The sequence below is a fragment of the Brachypodium distachyon genome, chromosome 3 (genome assembly GCF_000005505.3).
Source record: "Brachypodium distachyon strain Bd21 chromosome 3, Brachypodium_distachyon_v3.0, whole genome shotgun sequence".
NCBI lineage: Eukaryota > Viridiplantae > Streptophyta > Magnoliopsida > Poales > Poaceae > Brachypodium > Brachypodium distachyon.
The window spans coordinates 13,829,534-13,847,821 of record NC_016133.3 but is presented as its reverse complement, the minus strand read 5'-3'; the positions used below and the strand labels follow the sequence as shown (position 1 = coordinate 13,847,821).

General features: G+C 46.4%; 3 protein-coding genes across 3 annotated transcripts; 2 read left to right on the top strand and 1 right to left on the bottom strand.

Annotated features, from left to right (window-relative positions):
- Positions 1–38: 38 nt before the first annotated feature.
- Positions 39–6,333, bottom strand: LOC100831252 (double-strand break repair protein MRE11). The gene is made up of 20 exons (XM_024461750.1): positions 6,282–6,333; positions 4,748–4,898; positions 4,444–4,601; positions 4,199–4,289; positions 3,947–4,066; positions 3,771–3,839; positions 3,576–3,667; positions 3,362–3,464; positions 3,141–3,248; positions 3,010–3,072; positions 2,876–2,947; positions 2,646–2,723; positions 2,493–2,555; positions 2,251–2,314; positions 2,041–2,123; positions 1,317–1,430; positions 1,114–1,194; positions 830–1,003; positions 491–697; positions 39–403 (listed from the first exon to the last, which is right to left on the bottom strand). Coding segments are annotated over exons 1-20 (1,932 nt in total). The 5' UTR covers positions 6,284–6,333; the 3' UTR covers positions 39–364.
- Positions 6,334–7,428: 1,095 nt separating this feature from the next.
- On the top strand, positions 7,429–9,839 carry LOC100846427 (sm-like protein LSM7). The gene is made up of 5 exons (XM_003573364.4): positions 7,429–7,596; positions 7,690–7,771; positions 8,641–8,712; positions 9,039–9,091; positions 9,396–9,839. The coding sequence occupies exons 1-5, from the start codon at positions 7,594–7,596 to the stop codon at positions 9,489–9,491; spliced, it is 306 nt and encodes a 101-aa protein (XP_003573412.1). The 5' UTR covers positions 7,429–7,593; the 3' UTR covers positions 9,492–9,839.
- A 291-nt stretch (positions 9,840–10,130) lies between these two features.
- LOC100830946 (putative UDP-rhamnose:rhamnosyltransferase 1) lies at positions 10,131–17,558 on the top strand. The gene is made up of 3 exons (XM_024461363.1): positions 10,131–10,607; positions 11,155–11,555; positions 16,973–17,558. The coding sequence occupies exons 1-3, from the start codon at positions 10,215–10,217 to the stop codon at positions 17,556–17,558; spliced, it is 1,380 nt and encodes a 459-aa protein (XP_024317131.1). The 5' UTR covers positions 10,131–10,214.
- The last annotated feature ends 730 nt before the right edge of the window (positions 17,559–18,288 follow it).

Sequence of the window (18,288 nt, the reverse complement as noted above, 5' to 3'; positions counted from 1 at the left end):
TTTTGGCGAGGATGGAGTAAATTACTCAAAACCACCACCGCATTTGAGACAAGTGTCCAACATAAACATCTGTTCTGTAAATTTTTTTAAGACTACCGTTTTGGGATATCCCGGTCTCTGAGAGTCAGCGGTAAAAATGAAGAACAGACTTTCCGAAAGGTGCACGAATGAAAAGTAGCAAATACTGGAAATTAGTCCACAAATAAAGGTTTCAAGAACGAGGCATGTAGGCCATCAAGCATACATAAATCCACAATCGATCTAGAGCAAACAGCAAATTAAATGTGTCCCAGCAGAATCGCAGCCTTGATTGATAAGCTTTGCATCCATGAATTCCGGGCACCCTCTTTGTCTCATCTCATTCTTATGATCTCTTCCTCACAGCTCCATACCTCCAGGGGACCTGCATTCATGCGAGAAATCAATTAACCAGAGCACAAGCATCACAAATCATAAGCGGCAATGCTGCAAAATTAAGGATCACACGCACATGAGGATCAGGCCGGCCTGATTTCTTGGCCCCGCCGTCTTCTTCTTCATCCTCCTTCGCCGCCGCCGGAGGGATCCGACGGAATGAAGCCTGCAGGTCCGTCTTCCTCCTCCAGCTGCTGGAAGCCGCCGGCGACGCACCCCAACTAGCACCCGCCGGCCGCTTCCCGCTTGCCAGCCGACGGCGATCTCCAATTTCCCCGTCGTCCTTGAGATCGACCACGGAAGCACAGAATTAGGCAGCTAGAGCTTCATCTCCATTTGCTATTGCTGCTAAAACTGAAGAATTTGCAATTGGCTGCAGCTCAGTAGCAGCAGCAGAACAAGACATACTACGTACCGATATAGCCTCGACAAGTTCATCCGATTCGCCGTGGGCGTCTCGGTCCTGATCCGAGGAGGAGCATTTCAGCTCCTCGAACGCGCTGAGCGGCGGCGCCCCCGTGCTGGCTGCAACCGCGATCAGGTTCTGGGAACTCTCTTCTGCCGTCTCGGTCGCTCCTGCTGCTGCTGCCTGCAGCGAGTTACAGAAGAAGAATTAATGCTACGGTTAGTGCAGTGAGTATATATTTTTCTTCTCGGATCAGGTAATTATAACTGATGAAGAAGAGCTTGATTACTCACCTGCATGCACTGACCCAGTTCATGTAACATTTCCTCTTCGTCTTCGATTTTGAAATCTACAGCGCCGGCAGTCAACTTGTTCTGCCAAATTTTGAATAATTTTCAGTTTGGACAGGATTGTTTGGTATGTTAAGACGCTACAATGTGGATTGCGTATTGAGTAACTGATGTGTTGAATTGATACATATAGCAGTATCTCTTACTTTCGCCTCTTCGACATTTTTCTGCAGGCAGGAGTGAAATGCCTTACCGTCATCCTTGTTGACAAAAACATGCAGGGCAGTGTTCAGGTCACACGGAGAAAGAATCTGCATTTTCTGTAAGACGAGAAGTGTCGAGAACCATATGTCTAGTTACAGATTTTATTTGTTGTCAACTAATTTGTTGGAGAAAAAAGTCTAGCATGCCACTATGAATAAAAATGTCGCCGACATGCGCAAACCGGGTACACTCTACCAAAATTTTAAAGGGCTTCAATTAGAAGCTTTCAAATTAATCCAAATTTTTGCCCAGGTTCTGTAAAAAAAGAAAGGGAGGAGTCCTAAAACAGACAGTTTGTTAATTTTGTGCAACATGCAGATGCACATATTGTTACTCAATGTGACAGGGCATATGTTTTTGTCATTTGGCATGGTCTCCAAATCGTAATCTTGGGCCACCAATTCTGATTGCAGTATACTTACGAGATCTAATAAATTTGTGATATTACAAAAATACTTATCTAGACAAATTAACACATATGATTATCAGGTACTACCTAATATAATATAGGTAGCCAAAGTTCCATCCTTTGTAAGAAATATTAAAAGACTAACAAAATGTATGCAATAATTTTCCTCGGCGTGCAATATATTCCTCATAAGATAGGACCCAGTTCTCTCAAAAAACAAGAAGTTGGGACCAAACAGAAGTAAAGATATGATGTACCAAGTTACTTTCTGCAAGCTGAGCTTCAACCATGTGAGGATCAAGCCCATTTGGATAAAGATCTTCAGAACCGTCAGTGTTGTCTGCAGAATTACATGATTCATTTTTCAGATCAAGTAATATCGAAAGAGCTCATTGCTTCTTAAGTGCACTCCATAGAAGTGTAGATTCTCTAAAGGTGCATTTTTTTATTATAACATAAATAGGTACCTCGTGTGTTTTGATGCCTTTTTGCTGATCTTGAGAAAACAATAATGTCTTGTGGGTTGGCAACCTACAATGAAAAGGTTGAAAATAGAGTAATAAACCATCCGAGTAGTATTACCAAGGGGGTCATATAAGAAAGTTCACTTGAATTATATGTAACAACTAACTCACACCCAAAAGCCTAAGCTGATGGGGAGGTGGTACATTATATTTAAACCAGTTCCATAATAGTTCTTGAGGTATACCTTCCCAACGTACTTCTGACCAAACTGCTGAGGGTTTATTGTCGAAAATCCAGAGTAGTCCACCTATAGAATAAGATGACATCTTTCATTTTACAATCCTGGAAAATAAATAAAATGGATACCCATTATCTGAAAAGACCCTGGTTTGTTTACCTTTATCCTAACAAGTGGAAGTTTGGGTGCTGATCCATCACCTGTTGTTCTGTTATTTTTCTCAATAAGATTGCCCACCTGAAGAAGCCCAGTCAGTACACATAGTTACACAGTAAGATAAAACTATAATATTCCAACAAATGGAACTCCATTATTACATCCAACTAAATCGACCAATATTTCAGAAATGGTCAAAGATTTTAGCACAAACTGTGCAGTAGGAAACCTACAACTTTATCCAAATGTGCGAGAACAGATGCTTCGTCGTAGAGGTTGACATCTGCTTGGTCCTCTAATACAACCTGAATGGAATTCTCAGGATGAGATTGTCACTGATATAAACATGAAGAAAGGAGAGGTTTACCTTGGCATATTCAAACGGTCTAACTGTCTTCAGAGGTATTTTAGCTGGCCTGTATTTCATTCCCTGTTGGGTGAACATAAGAAATTATACATCTGATGATGTTGATGTTTACATGTTGCAGAAATGTTTACCTTTATTTCCAACAAAAGCACATGCTTTTGTTTTGCTTCAGCACTGGTCAGCGATGTGGCAACTGAAGATCCTGGCTGTGTGATGTGAAAACCCATTCCAGGAACCTCCTATAAATAATTGATAAGAAGGGAAGTGGATTTAAATGGAGAACCAGTGAAATAATGAAGAATATTAACTAAACTTTGTAAAATTACAATAATCATGGTATGGTTTTTGTTACCTCGGGATCAACAAGGCATTCATGCTCATGGCCCCATATCACCAAGTCTAGAAAACACGGCAAGAGACGTTCGTTGATGCCATTGTCGGGGCTGGCCTTTGTCCTGGAGAAATTAAAGAACATTTAAAATTGCAAGCCAGATAGAATAATAGCAAATGTTGAATTTCAAAATTTTACAGAATGTCATCGGTGACTGAACAATCCTTTAGCATACCTGTTCTGGTGAAGGACAAAAATGTTGAACCATTCAGACAGTGGCATATCCTCAAGATCTTCAGGTTGCATCCACCGTACTGCATCTGGTGTCTGAATAACAACATATAATTAACAGGTTGACCACTATGGCTTGTTCTTCTAATACAAAATGACAATTCCTAAAATTTAAGTTTTAGAGTATTCAAATACTTACCTGAAACATCCTGCTCAGTCTCGCATCCCTGACGTTCCCGAGACCGTATAGCGCGACCGAGGTGGCACCCTGAAGTAGCACAAGTTTCAGAATTAATTAGCATCTGGCATCATATATAAGTTGACTACTTGGCATTGTACAGACTACAGATTCAGAGTACAACAAAGCAAATTGACCTTCTTGATAAGTACAGGATGAAGCGATATTTGGCCAGTGCCAGAACTGCCAAGGTCCACCTTTCCAAAATAATTTACAAGACCGGAAGCGGAGAGGATATCAATGGGGGACACATTATCCTACGTTACGTGATGGAAAAAAAGAACACGTTGGAACGATGCTCAGTAAAAAAGAATTTAACTTAAAATAATATTTTAATCCCAACCATGAGCACATATAAATTCCAGATGTGACTCATGACATATTTATACCACTCCTATAGGCTCATCATGGTCGCCATGGATGGTGAACACAGGCAAGCCGACTTTAAGGTTTGGGTCTTCGAAATTCACTCGACGAAACCTGAAGCATGCAACAACTTTGAATGAGAGAAAGAATGTATATTGTTCAGCCTGGGGCTGTGTCCTCATTTTTGAAAGAAAAAAGCATAATGTTCAGATCGGCACTGTAGAGTTCAAAGATTAGCTGACTAGTTAATTGCTGCAGGTATATATACCTGCTGTGCAGGCTAGCTGCCTGATCACTGACTACCTGGAACCGGACCGGTCGGTCATCGAAGCAGCGCTGCCTCAGGATCTCCATCGTCTTCACCATCGTCAAGCGTGATGGCTTGCTCTCGTGGAACAGATTGCCACCAAGAAGCAGGAAATCCACCTGCAAATTGATCATGCTATCAAAACATCCATCCTTACAAAGAAACACGTGCAACATTGCACCGAGAGACATATTTGCATACAAATTAGAAATTATGCCAAATCTAAGTATATGCTTCTTTACAACAAGATCATAAATTAGTTTACCTTGTGTTGCTTTGCCAATGAGAGGATCTCCTCAAAGGTGTCGAATGAATCGGACCGGCGCAGCTCATCCTTCTCGAGGTAACCGAGATGGCAATCAGTGGCCACTAGTATTCGCAGCTTGCTGCTTTCTCCTCCCACTCCTTCTGCCTCCCTGAAGAACACCCCACCCAAATAATAATAAAATAAATTTATGTGTCTGATTGCATGAATAGTTCATGACATGCTTCTCTTCCAGAAAGATTTTGGTCAAGCTAAACTTCTGACCAGTCTGAACACTGAATAATTAATATGACGAAAAACTTATGTGATGTCTCTTTGGAGCTCCTATATTATTGAACTTGCAATTTGCATTCATCATTTTGTAAAATCGCATCAACTATGTGGCTTGTTTCATTATTTTTCCATACCATGCCTTTTTATTGACTGAAAACCGTAGAGGAGGCCCAACACCGACACTAAAGGTCATGGTGCCCCATTCTGAACCAGATTTATGATGGAGTTGTTTTCATCGTACTCTCTCCAATCCATAATAAGTTTCGCTGATCTAGTACAACTTTGTACTAAATCGGCGACATTTATTATGGATCGGAGGGAGTATTTTATTTTTTAATCTATATAGGTCTTGAAAGAATGAAATAATTTTTGGGATTTAAACTTGAGACCTTTGAAATCAAGAGAGTCGATTCTGCATTTCAAATATAATCTCTACGTTTATGAAATTTAAAATGAGATCGTTTTTAGATCCCATAATATTTAATTTGGGGGAAATGGCCTCAACGATTGTATTTTTAACTTCTTTCATAATGAGCTGTTTTGGACTAAATTGAAAGTCAAATCATACATGTGATCTTGAACAAAATGATCTTCTGAGGTACTTTGAGCTCATGAAAATATATGCAATTAGTTGAATAGAAGCGCCTTGAATATATGCACAAACGCATGTGCATGCATGAGATATTGAGTGTGGATGCAGTAATGAAGACATGTACTTCATTGCTTGTCTCTAATACTAACTAGTATCAGAACCACATGAGCACTTCCAGCATAATACATACATATATGTAGCCCTATACATCGTTACACCAGTTTTTGTGTGGAAAATTTCCCTTTTACATGTACATTTGGCGGCCTGCGTGCATATGCATGCATGCATGCGTGCGTGGATACATAACCATTTCTTCAGGAGAACTCGATCCGATTTGGATCACGTACTCCCGTTCAATCCCCCTAGCTACTGCTCCCTGATCATCGGACGATTAAACTGAAGACATGCGGCTAAGCTACCGCTAATACATTCTTTTCCTAAACAACGTGGCTTGTTCATGCCACAAATTAAAAATCTGTAGCAAACGCAGTCGAATACGTACATATAAACGATGCTTCTCAGCCGATGGTGATGACCAAAGCAAAAAAGAAAAGAAAAAGAGAACGCCCGAAGCCCGATGGAGCATAGATCGATCGAGGATTCGAGGAGCAGCATCGATCGATCGAGGAGATGGATCGGGAAATAAGAATCGACTGATTACGAACTCACATTGATCCGCGGAGATGGATTCCCCCCCGGCGCCGCTCGTAGCTGGGCGATTGAGCGAGAGAGTGAGGAACTGAGGACTGAGGTACTGAGGAGTGAGGAGTGTATATATGTGGATGGAGTACAAGCTTCCTTTAGAAGGAACGGGTACTGCCACTACCACTGGAAGGGAGGTGAAGGCCTCACGCTCCCGACCCACGGCTCAGTACGTTGCCGGCCCACGGCCCAGTTAATAGGCCCAGCTCCCGCAAAATAAAACAAAGAGTAAATTAAAAAAAACCACCACATTAGTGGTTAGGATTTCACATCGGTACCAATTATTATTTTAGTTGCAAAAAATCACCGGATTAGATTAACCCATCGATCGCTAGCATCTAAACCCGTTTCTGACAAGGCAGGTCCACCTGCCAGGACAACGTGGCGGTCCACCGTGGCACATCTCTCTCTGTTCCAATCTAAAAGCTGAGGCCCGTTAAAAAAAAAGCTAAGGCCGATGGGCTCTAGCCGGCCATGGCCACCGGAGGGCCACACGGCGAGCAGCGGCGCGAGTAGGGGGGGCGAGCGGAGGCGCGCCGGAGCATCGGCGCGCGACGAGCGCGCGGGGCAGCAGCGGCGAGCAGAGGCACGTGGCGAGCTGGGGGGCGAGCGGAAGCGCACAACAAGCAGGGGCGCGGCGCAACGGGGGCGGGGGCAGAGATTACGGCGGGCGGCGTGTTTCTGTTTGCGGGGCGTCCTGTGCTCGAGCCACCCTCGTTTGTGGCGGACGGAGCCGGAGTTGGCGGCAGCGTCGACATCGGTGTCGGCGTCGTCTGTGATGCGCCAGATGCAGAGGACTCGTCGAGCTGGACCACCTCGACGCGGTTGACGACCTGCTCGGGCAGGCTGGCGAGGGCGAGACGGCCCCCAATTCATGCCGTGTATGTGCCACGCTGACAGCCCGAGCAGGCAAGACACGCTGTCCTGACAAGTTCATGTCGTGTATGTGCTACGATGACAGCCCGAGCAGGCAAGACACGCTGTCCTGACAGTGGACCATATCTGTCAGAAACGGGCTTGTACGCTAGTGAACGAAAGGTTATGCTAATCTGATGGTTTTTGCAACGTAAACCGGTACCAACGCCAAACCCAGTCTATAACATGGTGTGTTTTTTTTAATTTACTCGAAAACGAAACACTCGGACGAAGGTAAAGGGGAAAGAAAAGAGGAGTGGGCAGCAGCGCTTTGGTCATCGGCGGCCGGTGAGCCTCGCAGTCGCCGTCGCCTCTCCCTCCCCTTTGGTGATCAGGTCGGAGCGATTGAGCTCGCCGGCTCCGGATGGTAAGGCTCCCCTCCTCTCCTCGCGCCTTGCCTGCTGGAAGATTGATTGGGTTGGGTGGGTTCGGTTGATCTGATTCGAGCGAGTTGTTGCAGTCGGGGCGCAAGGAGACGGTGCTGGACCTGGCCAAGTTCGTCGACAAGGGCGTCCAGGTCAAGCTCACCGGCGGCAGGCAAGGTCAGCACACAGCAGCCCCGTTCGTCGTCGCCCGATTCCCGTCCGCGGCGTCCAATCCAAAACAATCCCCTCCTCCCCCAAATTGTTCATTGCTGGAGTAGTATTTATCTGTTCATTGGCTATGGGAAATTGTAGTTCAGATCACTAGATGCGCACAGAACTTTGATGAGTAGAGCTAAAAATTATTGATTGCTACAGCCAACCTTTTTTTCCCCAAAAAAAGCAAAAAAACAAATGTTACATCTCCAGCTTCAAAACCAGTTTGGGCGAGATTCACTGCGTGCGCCAGCTTGTCGAGGCCGGTCGGGAGGACTGGTTGAGGACTTGGGATGCAGTTGCCTACATGCTGTTGTTGTTGCTCTGCCTAGTGCCTTTTGCAGCCTCAACTTGTGTTCTCCTCTGGGAGCTTTACAGGGGAAGTGGGAACAAATGGATCCTAACCTGCTTACGCATAATGGTCGATGAAAATGATCGGGATGGTGGTGGGTTGGGTGGGGTATTATACGTTCAACATGGCTTGGTTCTAGTTGCAGTAGTTGTCGGGATTTGGTACTAGTGGCATGAATATCTTATTGATGAAATAGATGCATATGTGAGGATTAGTTTTTATCTTGGTTGGGACTCCAACTTAAAGGGGAAACACACTGCTTAGTCAACATCAAAGTTGACATCGTTACCAGGGTATCGTATTCTGCACTGGCAATAGTAAAACAATCAAATAACCTGCTGCGTATCATATTAGTTTGTTAATCCAGTGCGCATGCTATATAGTGGTTCCAGTTTCCCAAAGGGTAAAAACCAGCCTCTTATCATAGAGTAGTTTGTGCAGCACATTGCATGTCGTGACATTACCTTTTGCGCACCTGCAGTTACAGGAACTTTGAAGGGCTATGATCAGCTTCTGAACTTGGTGCTTGATGAAGTGATTGAGTTTGAAAGAGGTACTGCTCGACACGTTGCGTAGTTTATTTATTGATCCCATCTCCTGCCCAAAAATATAAATGGCTATGTATTTGGAGTTCAGATTCAAGAGATTACCATTGTTCCTGCCTTTTGTTATTATACCAATGTAATGTTAGACCGTACAAAAGGCTTATTCCTATGGCAACCGAACAAATGAGGTGGCTGGAAGTACTATCTGTGTTTATCAACATTTGAAAATATCTAATGTGGTGCACTTGTTAACATAGGAAGTATTGACCATATCTGTCTTTTTTTTGGGCAAAATTTCGTGATCACGCTTCATGCTTCTCATCTCATTTTGTAGAGCAAGATGATCCATTGAAACTATCGGCGAAAACAAGACAGCTTGGTCTCATTGTAAGCTACTTTATTGTATTGACATCAATACTATCCCTCCTGTATTATTAGTGTGGCTCAGTGATTGTAGTTTCGTTCCAATAGCAATCGATGCCTTCTAAATTAATATGACACTCATTTTGATTCACCTTCAAAGGCAAAAGCTTAGCACTAGTGGTCCTCCATGATTCTGTTTCAGGGTCTTGAAAGGTCTTGAAGTATGCCTAGTTGCATTTCAAGCGTTATATGTCCGCAGAATGTTCTTATTAAGCGTACTTGTAACAGAATAACAACCAAGACATGCTCTAACGACTGTTAATTGCAGGTCTGCAGGGGCACAGCGGTGATGCTGGTATCGCCAACCGAGGGAACAGAGGAGATCAATAACCCCTTCCAAGATGCTGATGGAGCTCAGACCTGACCCGCTTAGTGAAGATCTATTCGTTCCCAACTCCCCCAAGTATGGCCTCAGATGTTGATCCCGGTGGTACATTAGCTCGTGTAATCTGGTGTACGTTGTAAAAAGCTATGGCAGTATATGCTGAAGCAGTAGCCCTCTCGGATGAATAATGGGTCACACTGGATTTTCTTTCATGCGTATATATAGGATGTGTTTGGTGTTTGTACATGTTTAGTTTCGCTGCTTTGTCAGTAAGACTCTGTTATGCCTTGTGTAAAGTTCAGCTAGCCTTGTCTGTGCTTGGACAGTTTCTTCCTTGCCTGTCTTTGCAGCAAGATGAACTTGTGAGAATTACTCCGTATTTTACTACTTCCTCCGTCTAACAAAAGATGTCTCAAGTTGTTTGTCAAAATTTGGATGTATCTGAACATGATTCAGTGTATATATGCATTCAAATTTAGTCAAAATTGAGGCATATCTTTCGAAGAACTACTAAAGAAGGAAGGAGATTGCCATTTCGAAGCTATAGCCACTGCAGTACAAGTGTACAACAATGGTAGAGCGGTGGTCGAGGGACACGCGTGCCACGCACCTCAAATTATACTTACTTGAGCTGGCAAGCAGGCCGTACGTCCAGGCCACACCAAACGCCATTGACGCAGAGTGCAGGCTGACAAAGCTATATTCATCGGCCATATTGCCTGCCGCTGATCCGCTCGATTTTTTCAACCCGTGTTAGCATCGATGGCAGAAATGGAAGCAGTCCTGGAGGTGGTGGTGTTCCCGTGGCTGGCGGTCGGGCACATGATCCCCTTCCTCGAGCTGGCGGAGCGGCTGGCGGCGCGGGGCCACGCGGTCTCCTTCGTCTCCACGCCCGGGAACCTCGCCAGGCTCCCGCCGTCCCCTCGCCTCCGCTTCGTGCCGCTGCCGCTGCCGCGCGTGGAGGTGCTGCCGGAGGGCGCCGAGTCCACGGCCGACGTCGTCCCCGGGAACGGCGACGACGGGCTCCTCAAGAAGGCCTTCGACGGCCTCGCGGCCCCGTTCGCCGCGTTCCTCGCCGGCTGCGAGAGGAAGCCGGACTGGGTTATCAACGACTTCTGCCACCACTGGCTCCCGCCCATCGCACACCACCACAACGTAAGCGCCCAGCCGCCCACATCCGTCTTCATCAATTTCTAGTGTGTCCTAGATTTTCTTTTTAGCCTCGAGTTCATTTGTTTTCGCCTAAAAAACCAAGGAAAGTCTCGAGTTAGACCCACGCCGGCAGGAGAAATATGTGACAGTGTGTCTTCGACACCTTCTGTTTTTTTAGCCTAAGTTCATTTGTTTTCGCCTCAGCTATTCGGGGTTTGGGTTCAACCGGATAGTCAACCGAAGTCCAACTTCCATGCTAACGTGACAAGTCAGGGAAAAAAATCAGATCACGATGGCGCCAAAACTGCTTAAGACGAGTTGATGGACCATTGGTGTCCGGTTTCAATAGTTGACGAACGAAAAGTATACGACAATTGTGAAGGAAGCGATAAGTTTAGGAAAAAAAACTATAAAAAATTATCTTCGACTTAAACATGTAGTGAATTTTCTAGTATAGAACGATGCCCGGAGATTGTGCTAGTTTTTAACTAGTGTTTTTTAATCGTTGTGACCCGATTGACACTGTCTCTATCTATTTGTTTGGGTGTAGGTCCCATGCGCTGTGTTCTGGATCGTCCGGGTGAACACCACCGGCGAGCACCCTCCGCGCACGGCGCCGGAGGACTTCACCGTCCCACCCAGTTGGATGACGCCCGCTTCTTCGTCTGCCGCCGCTTATCACCGTCACGAGGCCTGGTGGATTGTCGGCACCTTAAGCGAGGACGCGTCGGGCGTGTCCGACATGGAACGCACGTGGCGGGTGCTCGACGCCTGCCATCTCACAATCTACAGGAGCTCCGAGGAGGTCGAGCCCAGGATGTTCGACCTCCTCACACATCTCCTGAAGAAGCCCGCCGTCCCTGCTGGGATCCTGCTACCGTCGTCCAACATCGACAACAATGATGGCAGCAACTCTGAGGGGGTCTTGCGGTGGCTCAACGACCAACCTATCGGACCTGGAATTTGACACATACAAAGATTAAGAAGTGATTGGACAAGCCAGGACTTCAACCCAAAACGATCACAGTGCGAAAACTGTGCGGAGTGATATGGTCCTGAAGAGCCCGGAGCGTCAACCCAAAGCGATCACAGTTGTAAACTGTGCGGGGGTGATATAGCTCCCTCTTCCACAAGTCAAGCAGAGCATCAACTCAAAGCGATCACAATCGAAGGACGATCGTGCGGAGTGATATAGCTCCCAACCCCTAGACAGGTGGACTCGCTTGCACATCATCATGTCACAACTTAACTTACCATGAACTAGACTCTGAACCCTACATACACAGCACGTGTTATAATCATACACGCAGCACGCACGACGTATGTCGCAAACAACAGGGATCACAACAGTAACTACGACAGAAACTGTAATATACCAAACAACTCTTAATAGAGCAAATTTAACAACTTATTACATCGAGGGTTTTACGACCAAGTTGCAACTCACACAACGGAAACGATATAGGTACCTTTGACAGGTACAAACTTAACAAAGGCCTTAAGAAGGCTTGAGGTTAAGCGGATGGCGATCACACCCTTCCCAGACCACTGCTGGGACTTCCAAGCTAGGCGTCGTTGATATCCAGGAGGAAACATCCGAAGGATGCCCTTCGCTGAACCCAGATCATTTATAATAAAGCAAGATGAGTACAAAAGTACTCCGCAAGATTTACATCAACATAGTAATAGACGAAACAGGTATCAACAATAGCTTTAGGTGGACTAGTTGAAGCAGAAAGCTAGTTTTGACCCTTTCAAGATAGACTAGTAAGTTGAAAGCGACTACTGAGTAGTTTTGAAAGAGGACAAGAGAGCGAACTTTGAGTACTCTCTATCTTAACTGACACCACCCAAACAATGCCACGAACACCCCCTCGTTCCAACCACGAGGAAGCCATTCGTAGCGACACCATGTTGTTATCCAATTTTAGACTTTGTTCAAGTTACCTGATTCAAGTATAGATCTCCAAGTCGTCCATAACCGAGGACGCGGCTATTCGAATAGATTGAACCCTGTAGGGGTGTACAACTTTACCCACACACGCCAACCGTCTGCCAATGCCTGATCATGCAGCACACACAACGAGTGTGCCGGCAGAAGGAGGTTATCCACGACTATTGCAATGCTTCGACCTAATCCATGAGCCACCGTAAAGGGCCGTTCCATGATCACGAGTCTGACAGTCCCTCGGACATGGTCCCAAAAGTTGTGTGCGGGGCAAGAAACCATTCTCCCGGAGAAGCCTTGCACGGCCACCCTTACTCACTACCTTTATCTTTTACTCTCATCAAGAAAGCTCGAACTAAATGTAGCTCATGGACCAAAAGTCTAGACACGCTAGGTCGATGCGGGCCCCATAACCCGATGTGTGGTAGTATGCTCGTCTTGGATCAGTGTAACCAGAAACCGGTCCTTAAACGGCAAAGATGAGACAACCCACCACGCTCTCCAACGTGGCCTCTCACCTAAGCCTTTAACTGATCATGTTTTAAGGGCCTCTGCCTTCTAATTGCCCTGTTACCCATCCTAGCCAAGGTTATCCACTACATAACTAGATTCATCAATCCAATTGATGTATCAGACTCGACAAGTCTAAGCATGGCTAAGCATGTATAGCACATAAAATAAAGGCTTGCTAAACTACAACAAGCAATTCTAGTCATGTTGGGATGTGGAAGGTAACATGGTATTAGGTTCATGCTAAACTACTACTGCCGAAACACTAGCATGTTCATGACATGAAATGCATGACATGGCATTGGACATGAAATGCATGACATGGCATTATACATTCGAAAAGAAGACCAGTGCAACTGGATTCAAGTAATCGGAGTCCGAATGCCCGATATAGAGCATTTCTAATACGCTCCGTTTGAATTTAAAAAGTCAATTACACTTGTATTTAAACCTATGGTTAAACATTCATTTAACATGAATGAAAAATGATACCAACAGCTAGATTACCTTCTTGTGAGCATTTATATAGCAAGCTCATATTTTTCTGAGTTCGGATGGATTAGTTATGAATTTTCTAGGTTAAACAGCCATTTAACTGCTTTCTGAAATTCCAGATTATTCTTTTCTTTTTATAGCCAACTTTTGTCACCTACTGGATAACTAGACCCAGTCAATGACAAGGAGGGTCGGGGTAGGGTTTGACTAGCTCAACTGACACCCGGGGACCCACTGCAAATTAATTATTTAACTTAATTCAATATATCTTTAGGTGGGACCCATCTGTCAGGTTTTTATTATTTTCCAGAGAAGAACTAGAGCGGCTGACGCGCGGGGACACGCTTACGGTGGGGTCCACTAGTCAGAGCTCAGCCCCGGTGGCTTCTGGCAACTGTCTCGCCGGGACTTCGCCGGAGTTGCGCTGCAGCGCGGCTAGGGCTAGGGCAAGCTCGAAGGCACTAAGCGGCGTCGCACGGGTGTGGCGCGGCCTGCTGCTCGTCGCCGGAAGTGCGCCGCCGGCGAGCTCTAGCGGCTGCAGCGGGCGGTGCAAGGCGGCAGACGGCTACGGGGCGTGAGAGAGGCTGGGACTAGGGCAAAACCAAGAGGAGCTCACCACGAACGCGAGGGCGCGCTCGGAAACAGCAGAGGACGACCGGAGAGGGGAGCTCGTCGGCGACGGGCGGCGGCCGAAACGGACGGACGACGCGGGGACGGCTCGGTCCACGGGAGCGTCTAGGGGGAGCACCTGCAGGCTCTTGAGATAGTCGCGGAGCTGGGGAAGGTCTCGATGAAACCCGGGGATCACCAAAGGAGGAGATCGACGCGGCAGCGGCTCGGCACCGGAGTCGAAGAAGACAACAACGATGGCGGCGATTCCGGGTGATTCTGGGCGATTCCTTCGGCTAGGATGCTCAGCGCGACGATGCGGAGCTTGTGGGCAAGGTTTCGTGGCTCGGGGAGGAAGATGGCCACGGCGGCGCGAAGCGACGGCACGCGGGCGCGCACTGGACAGCGCAAACGCCGCTCGCGTTCCGGGATGAATAGGGCACGCTAGGACGTGTGGCTTGCGGCTCTAGGTTCGGCACGACTAGGTGGTCTCGGTGGAATGGTTTACGAACCAAAGGGGCGATCGAAGGTGTCGCCAAGGACGAGAGAAGGACCGGCCAGTGGAGCTTCTCCTCGGCGATTTCGTCGCTCTGGACGCACGGGACAGGGAACGGGGCCTAGGATAGGGTCGGAGGAGCAAGGCGGTCACAGGGGAAAAGATCTGGGTGAAGGCGGTCGGCCTAGAGGACGTGGCGCGCGACGTGGCAGACGCACACAAGGTGCTCGACACGCAGCTGCTTGAGGTTGAAGATGACTGGCCTGACGTGTGGGGTTCACCCGTCAGTGGAACACAGAAAAGACAGGGAGAAGGAAGCTGGGCTTCTGGCCGAGCTGGGCTGGTTTTGGCCCACAAGGTAAGTTAGGGTTTTTCCTTTCTTTTCCCATCTCGTTTTCCTTTACAGTTTCCTTTTGAATTCAAACAATTTTGCTCAAATTTGCTTCAAAAATTCTGAAACTTTGCAGAGAGCTTTGTAACAGGAAAAAAAAGCTTCCATAAAAATCCAGAGTCTTTGAAGGACACTCATCTTGAGTTGCAAGTGTGGAGTTGATTTCAAGCGTTTTAAACCGAGGTTTTAAATACCCCTCATTTTCAGGTTTCAGCATGATGCGATGCCATGCTCATGATGCACAATACAACTCCTGTTAACTGGTGGTTAAATTGGAGATGTTACAAATCTACCCCCCTTACGAAAATTTCGACCCCGAGATTTGTTAAGGTCAAGAGAAAAGGGAACAGGGATACGCCATAGAAGAAGATCTTCACGATCCCACGTTGACTCTTCCTTGAAGGTGTTAGACCATTAGATCTTCAAAGGTTTGGTGTTAGTCCTCCAAGTTGTCCGTTGACTTCATTGAAGACACGGACCAGAGACTCACACAAGAGTAGATCTTCGTGAAGATCAAGCATCTAATGATCAATTCTTCGAACGGAGGACAGAAACATGTCTTGAGCTGAGATATAGAAAACACAACACCGAGGTTGAATACAGATGATATACGGAGTTCCAAAAGGTAGACAGATGATCCACGCTTCAAATAGATTGCGAAATAGATTGTTGAAGCGAGAAACCACAATGCCTTTGATACCATAGAGATGTACATCTTGGGAGGAAGATGACCCGCAGATATGCTTATCTCGCCAGGTCAAAGCTTAACAAAACATTCCTAGTGAGAATCAGTTGTTCTCGAGACGTTCTTGAAAGATGCGAATCTTCATCTCCTCTTCATCGATCATGATTGGTCGAAAGAAACATCTTTCTCCAGTCCCTGATCGATTCAGCGACGTTCGACACTTTCTCACGCGGAGAACACCACAAAAGTGACTTGCTCGGGATGGATTAAAAACTGTTGTTATAGAATGATCCGGCGAATGGGAGGCACTTTCCCACATGGCACCGAAAGATATAACACAGATCCGAAGCATGTCAAACAGAAACCTTCACTCTTACAAATTGATCGCTAGTTCGGGGAATGACAAACCGTGCTAAAAGGAAAACGAGTTCCAATAGCTTCTCGAACACTTTCCAACAACTAGAGGTGAACGAACTTCCAAGATCAACAATGACCTTAAGGAAAAGCTATGAAGAGTGACTATCCAAAAGATAAAGATCAGTCATAACTAGCTAGATCATCTTTCGGACAGACAGGAGATACATCATCTTGAATAATCACTCACAATTACCCAACTAGATGGGTTCCCCTGCTGAGTACAGAAAGCACAATGATGAAATTCATTAGAACTCCATCCCATTCCAACTCAGGAAAACGACAAAGGCTAAATGGTGCCTAAAGATTTCAGATATTCAGCCTTCACACAAGACGCACACAGGGTGCTCGACACGCAGCTGCTTGAGGTTGAAGATGACTGGCCTGACGTGTGGGGTTCACCCGTCAGTGGAACACAGAAAAGACAGGGAGAAGGAAGCTGGGCTTCTGGCCGAGCTGGGCTGGTTTTGGCCCACAAGGTAAGTTAGGGTTTTTTACTTTCTTTTCCCTTTTCTTTTTTCCTTTATTGTTTCCTTTTGAATTCAAACAATCAAAATTGTTTGAACGCTCAAATTTGCTTCAAAAATTCTGAAACTTTGCAAAGAGCTTTGTAACAGGAAAACAAAGCTTCCATAAAAATCCAGAGTCTTCGAAGGACACTCATCTTAAGTTGCAAGCGTGGAGTTGATTTCAAGAGTTTTAAACCGAGGTTTTAAATGCCCCTCATTTTCAGGTTTCAGCATGATGCGATGCCATGCTCATGATGCACAATACAACTCATGTTAACTAGTGGCTAAATTGGGGATGTTTGACAACCGCCCAAGTCCGTCATCTACGTCGCGCTGGGGAGCGAGGCGCCGCTAACGGGCAAGGACATCCACGAGCTTGCGCTCGGGCTAGAGCTCGCCGGGGTGCGCTTCCTGTGGGCTCTACGCAAGCCATCTGGAATGTTCAGCTCCACTGACGAGCAGCTGTTACCAACCGGGTTCGAGGAGCGGACACGATCCCAAGGGCTGGTGTGCACGGGGTGGGTGCCGCAGGTGAGAGCCCTGGCGCACGACGCGACGGGCGCATTCCTCACGCACTGCGGGTGGGGCTCCACCGCCGAGAGCCTCGCGTTCGGCCACCCGTTGGTGATGCTCCCTTTCGTCGTCGACCAGCCTCTCATCGGCCGAATGATGGCCGCCAAGGGGATCGGCGTCGAGGTGGCGAGGGATGGGGACAACGGAGGCTCGTTTGACAGGGACGGTGTCGCGGTGGCGGTGCGGCGTGTCATGGTGGAGGATGAGGGGAAGGTGTTCGCGAGCAATGCAAAGCTGCAGGAACTTCTTACGGACCAGGGACGGCAGGAGCGGTACATGGATGAGCTTGTCGAACACCTGAGACGCTACAAAGACGACGACTAGTAGCTGCTAGCGGGCCGTGCCAGCGTACATTATGGCCTCCAAACGAGGACTGCTACGCCGCCCCATGTTGTACCTTTCATACACACAATTGCATAGGTAGATTGGTTACTTCCTCCGCTCCATAATTCTTGTCTCAAATTTGCCAAAAATGGATGTATCTTTTTCTAAAAAACGTCTAGGTACTTGTAATATTTCGACCAGAATTATGAAACGGAGGGAGTACATGTTATATCTTGCTTTTATATGTTTAAATTGTAATTGGGATCGTACCAATTCTCAACTCTGATAAAAACCCTTGTAAGCTAATAAAGGTTATCTTCACTGTTAAGAAACTTTGAGACGTTGGTGTGGCGTCATTGGATTGATATTTGAACTGTAGCAAAGCTTGCCGCCATTGTCATGTTAAAACATTTTTGGTGTTGTTTTGTCTGGTTATTTACCCCATATGCGAGTTGTTATTCATTTTAATTCACCACTAATGATTGGACTTTGCTAAAAACATGTCCAATGACAATGAGCCGACCAGTTCTTCGGATGTGCTTATAGGGATAGTGTGTGCGTCTGTACATTCATAAGGATGAGTGCTCGCGCATGTTGTGAGCGTCTGCGATTGTATTGTGTTCCTGAAAAAATTGACAATGAGCCAACAAGTAGCAAAGAAGATCAGTTGTCTCCGTTACACCTTCGGATTCATTCTTTGTTGATTTGTCACAACAAAAAGAGAAAACAA